This window comes from Cygnus atratus, chromosome 3, assembly GCF_013377495.2.
Source record: "Cygnus atratus isolate AKBS03 ecotype Queensland, Australia chromosome 3, CAtr_DNAZoo_HiC_assembly, whole genome shotgun sequence".
NCBI classification, from domain to species: domain Eukaryota; kingdom Metazoa; phylum Chordata; class Aves; order Anseriformes; family Anatidae; genus Cygnus; species Cygnus atratus.
In genome coordinates this window covers 38,269,511-38,280,952 of record NC_066364.1, presented here as the reverse complement: position 1 = coordinate 38,280,952, position 11,442 = coordinate 38,269,511, and the positions used below count along the sequence as shown (strand labels likewise).

The window sequence follows — 11,442 nt, the reverse complement described above, 5'->3', positions numbered from 1 at the left end:
TGGCTAGCATTAATGCCAGTTCTTCCAGCATCTGCATCTCCCACAGTCACTTGATGCATTTTGTGCTTAGTCACTCAAGTTCCTTTACTCAGCCTGTATTTTAACTAGCAGCAAACCTAACACTGAACTGTTGCTAACAAAACAACAAAGGAAATCACGCCAGTAACTTAAATCACAGTTACCCTTTTATGTGTGTGTGTGTACCGTGCATGTATGCACAGGCTGGGTGCATTCATTCCGTGGTCTGTCGCCTGGGAGGCTCGGCAGCCTTTAATTGCCTGGCGTGCACGGAGAGCGTGCGCTCACACTGCAAACACTGCCCACATCATTGGTTCACTTCACACTTAATTTCTCCCTGCGAAGCATTCGGAGATTTCACAGTCTGCATATCCTCCTTTTAAGACACTGCAGACCTCTTCTGCAGACCTTTGAGGGACTAATGAGCAAGATGTCTCCAGTTTAATAATTAGCTGCTTATCAGCCATACTCTACAGCTCCCAACTAGTTCAGCTGCTCAGCTGCAGTAATTAGACAGCCCACGTTTCAGTCTTTCAGAGCACTGCCATAGACAGAAAGTTTCACTGTTCCCGAGACACAGAAACGATGGGACTTTCTGGCAATTTTAGGCATAGCTTGAATGACTAATAGAGATACCCTGCTTTCTGTATTATTCATTGCAGCCTTACAGCTCCCCATTCTAGATTTTGTCTCATGCACTTGGCCATCAATATGTGCCATCACCAGTACCCCAGTGTCCAGATGTTATCTGAAAGCTTCTTTATTTGCATCATTCAGACAGTCAAAAAACATGTATTCATGCTCTCTCTGATTCAGAGTGCAAGTAAAGTGGGTAGTGTGATTTTTCAGTCACTAGTCCTTCTCAAGCAGCAAGAAAATCAGGCCAATGAGCATCTGGTCTCCCTGCTTCACAGAGTAAAAGGCTTGCCTGTGTGTCTGAACTCCCAGGTTTTACTAGTTACCAACAGCTTGTGTACTCACAGATTTCTTTAGGTAAGTATCTGACATGCAGAAACCTACAGAGTATGAAAAACAGACTTTTTTTTTCCAGTTTACCAGTCACCCATGATAAATATTGTTCAATGAGTACAACTAGAAGGGAAAAAATCTCCTAAACCAGGCTTAGTAAGATACTTCATTTTCTAAAATATTTCAGTGAAATATCAAATAGTGTTAATTAAAAATGGTTCTCCAGGTCCAACGCTGATCCTTCTGCCAGCTACCCTGTCTGTCCGTTTATACTGCAAAGCTATGCACTCATGCCAAACTGTGGTTCTTTTCATCTCCACACAATGCAGGCTTAAGAGGACATGTTGCTTCTAAGGAGAGCCACCACAATTTCACCTAAACGTTTAGAAGCAGTAAAAAAAAAAACGCGATATTTTTCATTTCCCAAAAGATAATGAGAAGCAACACCACTGCCCAACAGGCTGTTATATGCTGCACAGACACCTGTGAGTAAGTTCACCCCCAGGGCCTTGGTCCGGTCTGGATGGCTGAGGCTCCCAGGACTAACGGCCACCACAGGGCGCTCTGACCCATGGTGTAGACAGCCGTGGTCTGTATCAGTCAGTTCACGTACCACTGCATCCCAGACAGAAGTGGGCTAACCCTATAAGACAGGGTAACTTCTTTTAATTATTATTTATTTTTTTTTTTTCTCCCTGAAACAAACACTAAGAGCAAGGCATTATTTAGGTATGTGATGATTATATGATACTCTTCCCAGTAGAAAAGAACAAAAAAATCTACTGCTGCTGTATTAGGACTTGAACTGTTTGTACAAGGGGAGTTGAAGCACTTCATCATCTGACAGGCAAGACGCAGCGTTGCCTCTCATGCTGCCTCATGCACAGACATATGCACGCAACCAGCACGTCTGGTAGCTGGACCAGGCTTACAACCGTACCAGCAGCCAAACCTCAGACCTCTCATGGTTTCTTCATCACTGGCTTCCATCTCCTGGTTCCTCAGTAGCCAACTTTCAGACCCTCTGTTCCTCTTCAGTATCTGGCCCAGGCTCGCAGCCACTTGGTCACTTGGCGCCTGTGCCTCTCATCCTGTTTTTTGGCTAGTCTATCTTGATATTTGCTACTGATTACGCACTGACATACGTACCCACACAACATGCACTCCAGTCTCTCCAGTTGCTAGCACACAGCCCCTGTGATCAGAGGTCCAAGAAGACCTCTGTACACACACATGCACATAGGGAAAGTTAGAAAAGGAGTTTAATGAGAAGACAGGGCAGGCTGCACTCATCAGGTGCAGGGTTTGGCCAGGCATGACCAACCCCTGTTTACATGTGATCAGCCTCATTTTTCCCCTTATCTCTCTATTTTCCCACTCCCTTTATTCTCCAGAACAACTTGATCTCTTGTTTCTTCCCCTAAGCATGCCATGGTACGCCTTGCACAATCCCGAGATGCTCTTCCCTACATCCTGAGGAGTCCCATAGCTCCTAGGCAGCACCCACCCTCAATCTGCAAGATGCTCCAGAAAGCCTCTCCCATTTACTCACAGGTTACAGGTCTCACTCCTGGTCCATGAGGATCCACTGTGTGTGCTGAGATGTGCCTTCAGCCAGCTAACCCAACAGCATTCCCCAGCTTCAGCTATTTCATGGTGCAGCTGCAAGGGCTCCAGTTAGAGTATTTTAGTGGTGCAGTTTCAAAAGACTTTTATGTTTACCACACATGTAAATGGTTTTATAAAATCAGTTTAGAGAGTTTATGGAGTGTTTCAGGCTGTTGTAGAACTTTAAGATGTAAACAGGAGTTTTATCTTGGGCTCTGTGCAGTTTATGCATTTGATTAGACAACTGTGAAAGCAAAGTTTGGATGCTTTTCATCTGGATTGTAAGAGGAAAAGTGAACAGCCAGCATTAGTTGTACAGAAGGAGCTTCCACAATTCTGTGGGGTAAGGTTTTATAGGCAGTTAGGTTAGAAATAGTGCCAGAGCATGCCAAACATCTGTTCAAAGTACTTCATGTGAATTAAACTGTTCCGCAACAAACCAGTGACTTCATTTGTCTTTCCTTCTTGGTTTGGTAGAGTGATGGATTTTCATTCAGATTTTTTTGTTCGTTTTTGTTTTGTTTTCTGGGGTTGTTTTTGAGCATAAGGAAAAGAAGGCTGCACAGATTACTCTTTTAAAGATTCTCTTAAACAAGATGCATACAGAATTCATGGTATTACACTTTATGTCACCTGCAGTAAAGGGAAAGACCAGCTCGTTTTCATTCCTCAGCTCACTCTCAAGGTGTTCTACAATGTTTCCAGATGAACAGGTAGCATGAGATAGAAAGCTTTAGTAGATAGCCCAGCCTATGGGGCTTCCTCGGTGGTGTCCAGAGGGTCAGTGCTCCGTGCAAAGGATTTTGGAGACCCTTGTGCGTCCCCTTACTGCTTTTTTCCATCTCTGAAGCCCCTTGCTCCTCACCCTGCCCGTTATTTCCTCCTCCTGAGGTTGCACCAGGACGTCCTGGAGGTGGCAGTGTCCTATATGGAGGTGGAGACCAGCTCTCCCCATTACTGGCTGTCACAAAGTACAGTCTGTGGAACCTCTTAGTGGAGAAAGATTTCACATGCATAAGCATAAACTGCTGCTAGAACTGTTGGTAATGTAGAACATCTGGAGTGCTCTGGAGATCTGTAGATCCCTGATAGAAAATCCTATGTGCTCTGGTTAAGAATTTTATTTCATTTAAAAATTGGAAGAAAAATATCTGCAAAAATAGGCTGATACACAATGCTGCTGTCACAAATTCACATCCAAAGAGGACGGATGGAAAGTTTCTCCTTACATTCTTAATGTATTTTTAATGACTTTCAGCCTTCTGTCTTCTCTTTATTCATCAACACAACAGAGGCCAGTTCCAAACCTGTCCTACCTCACTTCCCTCTAAGTAACAGTTCAAAAATTGTGCAATTATCCACCTGAACAGACAAGAGGATCCACTTTATAGGAGAAGCATGGGTTGGGTCATCTTGTATAATTAATTACAGAAAATTATCAGATCCTCCCAGTGAACCCTCATTCTCACACTGAACTGCCTCAGGCCGTTTTTACTCCTCCAAATGACCAGGCATGAACGGATACAGAGATAATGAGCATTTTTCATTGAAATTGCATAGAATAACCACCATGTAAATCTCATAACAAATGCCACAGGTGTTCAAAGCTTGTCTGCGTGACTCCATACATGAGTATTCAGGGCAGAGCCACCAGTCCTCACAGTCCTAGTGCTGATGCTTCACTACAAGACAGATTTTCTGGACTCTCTTCAGGAAGGAAGGATTCAGTGGGAACCTCCTCAGGTGCTACATGTTCTAACCTCTTCCCTAGCATTTGTAAATGAGAGATTAATGGATAATTTTTAAGGCTTATCACTCCTGATTATTTTTCCCTGAATCATTCCAACCACACTCATGTAATGCAATGAACTGACATAACTTTATTTTTCAGCATCACCTACTTGAAGTTCTGTTTACCCATGGCTGTGAATCTCACACTTCCAGTACTCCTTCGCTCACATTCCTTGTCACTTCCCTCCGTTTCTTCTGGGGTGTCCCTCTGCTCCAATGTTGTTCTGAAAGGCAGAATAAAATCCGCTTGTCCAGGGGACAGGTCAGGAAATGTGGCATCAATATACTTTTGAAAAGCTTGTCTTGTTGCTTGTATTTCACTTTCCAGGCTGTCCTTCCACGCTGTCATCTTTTCCAGCTTTTGCATGAGAGTCTTTACCTGATCTTCTGCTGCTTTCAGCGTAGCCATCACTTTTTCCAGCTCATCAAGATGTAGGATCTCTGCTTCTTTGAGCTGCTTTTCAATCTCAATCTGATTCTCTTTTTGTTTGATACTCAGGGCAATATTCATCTCATTACATTTTTCTTTGTTTAATTGATCTATTCTCTTACGATATAGTGCCTCAGCTAACATGCTTTCTTCTTTGAGTTGCTCTAGGTGCTTTCTATTAAAAAAAAAAAGGAAGAGAAAAATGGTAAAGAACACCTGCTATTAAATATTATTAAAATGAAAACAACTTAAGTCTATTCCAAAAACCTTTCTTATTCAACTACAAATATACGTGAAATCAGAACTTGTGTAACAAAACAGTGTAAAAGAATGACACTGGTAATATAGAGAAAGGTAGCGGGGTATCCAGCTGCAGAAGATTCTGTTTCTGTAAGTGTCTCCAGTGATATTTTAATCACGATTACTTCCAAATGAAAAATGTAACTTAAAGGCCTAGTATTTCATGCTTCATTCAGGTCTCTCTTTGAGCTGGCATTTAAGTTCACACTAATTTTCAAACAGAGATTTAGCAATTCTGCCCCCGAGGTAAAAATGCTGTTTGAAGTAAAATCTAAGAGCTGATTTCTAGACTACAGATTAGTCCATAACTTTGATTAGGTTGTACTGACAACATCTTTGTATGAGCAGGTCAGTAATAAAGGGCAGAATGTATAAGCCAAAATATTATGGGTGCTGTTCACCAGAGCTGGCGTTCTACTAACACGAGAAGTTAAAGAGGCTCGCTAAGTTTATGCAGAATGTGATTTATCCCTGTCAGGAAGGGCAGGTGTTAATAGTGAAAATGAAGGTACTATGTAGTGGTTCAAAATTTGAGTGTGACTATGTCCAGAAAAAGTAAAAAAAAGCATCTTAAAATGGAACACTCTGGAAGAACCGATCTTTTCACTACGAAACTATAGTTATTTTGTCATTTGTGCTCTCAAAAATGAAATGCATTCATTTTTGTGTATTGGGGTGTATTACTATTATGAAATCAAAACCGTTTGAGTCACATAACTTTTTCTATATTTGTATATTCTGCTCCACCCTGCAGATCTCCTTATAAACACTTTTTTCTCTCCAGTTTTGCATAGATGTCATGAATGGCACAACAGGCCCATGACTGATTTCCAATGACTGCAAATCAGCCATAAAAAACAAAACTTTTGGGTCCTCAATTTGATTTAGGATACTTGCATTTAGGAACAAAGTATGTTTTACTTGTACATGGAGTCAGCGAGGCAGAGGGAGCCTAGGACTCTTGCTAGTCACTTGATATTTCCAAATAGTTTTTTTCTAAGGAGTCTATTGATCTTTTCCTAGAAGACCTACTACACTGATGGAATTTTTGTTGTTTCCTTTAGCACATCTACCAGCCGGGTCAGGGGAAACACTAAGAGCACCTGTGCTGCCTGGCTGCTTCGTTCAGTGCCGCCTCCCGCTCCTGCTTCCTGGCTTCTGCCACTGCTTGAATCTTCTCCTGTGCGCATTCCATCAGGGCACACCGAAGCCTGTGCGCCATGCGCTGCTCTGCAGCTTCAGCCTCCCTCCTCTGCTGCTCCTCCATGTACTGCTGCATCTCTACCTTCGCCTTCCTCACCGCTTCCTTGAGCAAAGTGAAAAGTAGATGTGAGCAACAGGATTGTTCAGTCGTCTTCAAGCAAAGCTCAGCAGAACAGCCTTCAGGAAAACATTCCAGGGCACTTGCAGTGACTTGTTGCAGGGTCTTAGCTTAAGAGTGGCCAGAGCTTAGTCAGCAGCTCAGGACTGTGGTGTAACAGAGGTAACTGATACCATCTCCTGGGAGTTTTGTGTGGGGGTATCCACAGTAACTAACACACTGCAATACGTGCACCCTGAGTAAAATTTTGGAGCTATTTTTAAATTGTTTTTAAATATTCAGGTATCTTTATGACTGCCTGTTGCCAGTTCCAGAAGTGAAAACTGCCATTTCAGTACCATGCTTTCTACAAAACTTCCCCATTGCATGCCCTCTGCTTCCATGCAGCCCCCGCTCACCACATCAGTCCCATTGGATATCTGCGTAACACCTTGCTTGCCATTACTAAGTGCTTCTCTGCATCTTTGATCTCCAGCAAACAGGACACTAACGCTCTTGCTCTGTCCTTCAGAGCATCATTCCACATCATCCATGCTTTCTGCTTAAGGCACTAAAAGGCACTGATGTATTTTCTTCAGAAGCTCACATGGCTGGTGACATGGTTGAGTGAGATGGAGAAGGATTCCAGCCTTTGGTATGCCTGCCAGCAAGACACTGCTTGGGTTGGTAAATAGAGGGGCGACAACACTATTAGGTGGTCTGGAAGGACATACATACATGGGGAATCTCAGACTACTCAGCCTAGTTCAGTGTGCCTCTGTTGCCGTGATAGGCCGTGCCAAACCCACAAGTGACCTTGCCTACACATAAAAATGCTTCCATCACACTTTGAGACACGTTGTTGGCTATTTGCTTAGGTGGATGCTGAGTAAATTTTCTGCCATCGCCTCTGCGAGCTACAAGCAGTTAGCTCACAGCTAAAATGAACTGCAAGAAAGACAAACCACCAACTCTGAAACACCTTGTCATTACTTCAGTTATGTCTGGTTTTTCTTTTGTTTCAGATGTAGAATTCCGCCTCTGCTCTGCACTTGAGCTAATATTTTTTTTCTGTACAAATAGTACATGTTCAAACCCTGAGCACTCAGGTCTACAAAGATATGTAATAGGCTTATGGCAAGTAACTGAACGGTTAAACACGAGGAACCGAGCCTGTGCCGACTATTGTTGGCAGATGCTGTGACAGCAAAAGACAGAGCTGCCTTGGAAAGCAGCTCCATAAAAAGAACTCTGCCAGAAACTTAAGACCACTGTAAACCTCGCTGCTTTTTCTCTTGAAATGCCAAGCACACTGCTTTGACTGTCTGCAGCATAAACAGCTAGCTGTTTAGAAACTTGCATACGATAAAATTCCGAAGGAAAACGCTCCAGCGAGCGATTCCCTGGGGGCACCTCATCCGCTGGCGGGATGGCAGGTGCTGAGCAGTGCCTGGCCGAGGAGCGCGCGGATGCTGTGTGTGTCTTTGGGTCTTCTCTCAGATGTCCAAAGAGCCACATAAAGCATGTGCTAAGTGTATATAGAAATACAAAGCTGCACTTCGTGTGCTTAATTTAGAAATATACATATGCTGGCAGTTTTTCTTCTCCTCCACACTGTTTAGGCTCCAAGTTCAGTAAATCAGGTAAATATCTAGCTTTATGGGCACAAAGCTTCAGAACAGAGTTAAAGTTAACCCTGTATTTAACTGCCCTTTTAACACGCACCTCATCAGCTTAAGCAGCTAGGGCCTTATGGGGAATTTCCAACAAGGCCCACAAACTTCATTCAATTAAAAAAAAAAGTGGAACATGCTGAAAGTGAACTAAAAATCCAGCTAGCTCAAGCTCACATCCCATCTGGCACAAGGGAAACCCAGTCATCTTTCAGGCCAACCACTTCACCTGACGTTGGAGTTCAAATGAATGAAGGTCTTGGTTACGGCAAGCATAAGAAATACATATATTTTAACATGGAATGACATTCCTGGTTGTCCAAAAAATGATTTTGTCATGCTGGCTATTTCCGAGGTAATAAAAGCAAACCAGTTCATACCCTTATTTCCTTTCCAAGTTTTTGTTTAAGGTCTTGTACAAATGTACTGTGGTTAGCGGCTGCCTCTTTGAGAGCTTTATCCACTGCATCTTCTTTGTGCATTTCGGCCTTCAAAAGAAGTTATTATGTAAGTAAGTATAGCTGTTCGTGCTCTATTAATGTCCTATTAAGATAAAGCAGAGGTTATGTGATCAATAGTTCTGTATTTTCTCTTTAAAAAATCAGGGCAAGTTAAATTTAAAACCAGACAGCAAAACGCATTTTGGCCCCTCTGGCAGTTTAATCAGAGCATCACATTTAACATTTTAACATCTTGTTAAAAATGTGCTCAATAGCAATAGCATTGAGCTGCCACAGTATTACCACCATTCGTCTATATATAATACAAAGGGCAGTTTCCGAATCTTACACGGCACCGTGGGGAACAGCGTTACCAACCATTAACTTTTGTGCTCTTTAAAGGCCATTTTCTGGCCAGATGTAAAATTTGGTGTTGATTCAAAGTAGGCTTTGTTAGGATCGGAAACTGGGGAAATATGTGCACAGAGAAATCTGTGAGCAAAGGATGAGCAGAAATTAACGACAGCTCTGTAGGGGTGACCTCAGAGATCTTTATTAACCGTCTTTATGCTAGAGCAATTATTCCAAAGAATAGTTGTCATTTAAGCGACAACAGTGCAATTTAATTTACCTGAGACCAAAGTTCAGCCTTCATTTTTTCTACGCGCTCTTGTATCTCTGCTTCCTTCCTTTCATGCTGCTCTTGTTGAATGCTCGTTCCAATCTCTGTACAACCCACAGAAACGAATCATGCTCAGTGAACAAATGAATGCTGAAAACTCTGCCCTGGCCCCTTTGGTCCCACAGATAAACACTAAAAGGCTAAAACACACGCAGTTCCGTTTCACACATATTTAAGTAGAGGTAAAAAACATATTATTGCTTATGCAGTTCCATAAATGTAATTATAGAAGTTAGGTTTTAACAAAGGGCCTTACCCACGGAGTTAGGACAGGAAACATGAAAAGACGTAGGCCCTTGGCACAGGCCTTCAGAATAATTCAATCTTTTTTCTGAAGGTGCTAATTTGAACCCCTCAAAGCTGAGGAAGGTGCTCAGGTGCCTTCATGCCACCGTTGGGGCACATGACAAATACTCCAAGGTGGGCGTTTTTTAGGTGCTTGGAACAGGGCATGCAAATACAAAACTCCCCCTCCCTCTTTGGGGCTGCTGTGCTCATCCAAGACAAGACCCAAGAAAGGCCCAGGCCAGTGCTGTGGGAACACAGCGAATCCCTTCTGGAAAGGGGAGCGGAGCAGCATGGAAGCGTGCCAAGCTGCTTCACAGGGTCCAAGACACGGATTGCTTCCTTTAGCAACATGGTCGGAGTCTAAGTAAAATACCAGCACCACCATCTCTTCCTGTGGACACGCTATGCAAGAAACTAGGTAGCTCTGCTAACTCATTTCAAAGAATGATCTTCAGCACCAGTCGTTGCCCACAAGAGGAGAAGCTGCTGCAGGGGGAAGTGGATAAAGTCGACTTTCTGCAACCCCAAACTCCCTCCCCAAAAGTGGGATTTCAGATCCTCCCCTCCTACTCAGTGCTTGGCCTGAGCACTGCTTTGGATCCCATTCTCCATGCTTGGCGGGGCTAAGAGTCACATATTCTTACCCTGTGTTATTAGGAGAATGAAGAAGGGCCAGAGCCACAATGAGACCAAGCTCTCAAACAGCCACTGGAGGGCTGAGTCTTGACGTCAGTCTTCTTCCCTACTCCACTTCTTGGGTGGACACAGTCCTTTTGTGGAGCTCACACGAAGTACACGCAAAATGGTAGCCGGATGGGACAAAGGGGCCAAGTGACTGAAATCAGCAAACTGAACAAGTCCAACAACGCGGAAATCATAACGAGCATGCTGGGCCCTGGCTGCATCGCTTTGCCCCAGTCCATTACGTCAAGCAGTAGTGAGAAAATAACCTAAGAAGACTTTCTGTGGCCTTCTGGACGTGTTTTACATTGTGTATGTCAACACAGGGCTGAGGCCTTGTCTCCTGAGGCATGTCCGGCATTCACCCAGTCCCTGGGGCTCTCAGTACATGGATCGATGTTTTCTTGGCATTGTTTAAAGTACAAACCAAGCATACTCCTCTTGCACCACACGTTAATTAAAATGCACAATATAATTCCTTCGAAACTTTATACCAGGGACCAGAAACCTCTATGATAATTAGGTAATTATGATAATTTTTTAAGTTGTGCTCATGTTTAAGTTGTGCAATGTGTAACATCGAACACAGAGATTTAGGACGATAGCTATGCTAAAACTAGCAGGACGAAAGATATTTTTGGTCATTATTCCATCGATACCAATGGGAAACTCTTTGTTGACGTAAATACAGTTGGAACCCGGCCTCTTTATAGGCTCAAGCTATGGTCAGCAGCCAGAATCAGGTACAAGAAGTTAGGATTCAGGATAAAATATCCCAGCTGTGTCCTGTTGAAGGATGAGAGGATGATCTTTGCAAATGCCAGATAGGCATAGCTCTTTCCCAGGTACGCAAGCTTTGGAAAACATCTGCTAAGTCTTACAGCGAATTCTGTTCTGCACTTCATTATGCACAAATCTGAGTGCGTTCATGCACCACATGACAGCTGACCCCGCCTCCCTCTGAACACGCAGCATTTATTTATATTCAGGTCAGTGCGGTTTCCTTATCAAGATTTGGGTGCCTTCATGACTCTCAAAAACACGTGGATACTGCCACACTTAGAGTTTTCCTAAATCTGAGCTCGCGAGGAAAGGAATTCAGAAAGAAACTCACCCAGTATATCATGATGAGTGTAATACCGTGTCCTGAAGGGCTTATACTCCCGGATCCGATCAAAAGTAGCATTAGAAGGCGGTGGTGGTATTATTTTTGAACATACAGCGCAACAAACAAAGGATTCCAGATCTGGACTTCTGATCAT

At 43.3% G+C, this 11,442-nt stretch overlaps 1 protein-coding gene across 1 annotated transcript; it reads right to left on the bottom strand.

The window, feature by feature from the left end:
* Window positions 1–4,492: 4,492 nt before the first annotated feature.
* Window positions 4,493–11,442, bottom strand: C3H6orf163 (chromosome 3 C6orf163 homolog). The gene is made up of 5 exons (XM_050709689.1): window positions 11,295–11,442; window positions 9,161–9,255; window positions 8,470–8,577; window positions 6,220–6,422; window positions 4,493–4,991 (listed from the first exon to the last, which is right to left on the bottom strand). Exons 1-5 carry the CDS (start codon window positions 11,440–11,442, stop codon window positions 4,493–4,495), a joined length of 1,053 nt encoding a protein of 350 aa, XP_050565646.1.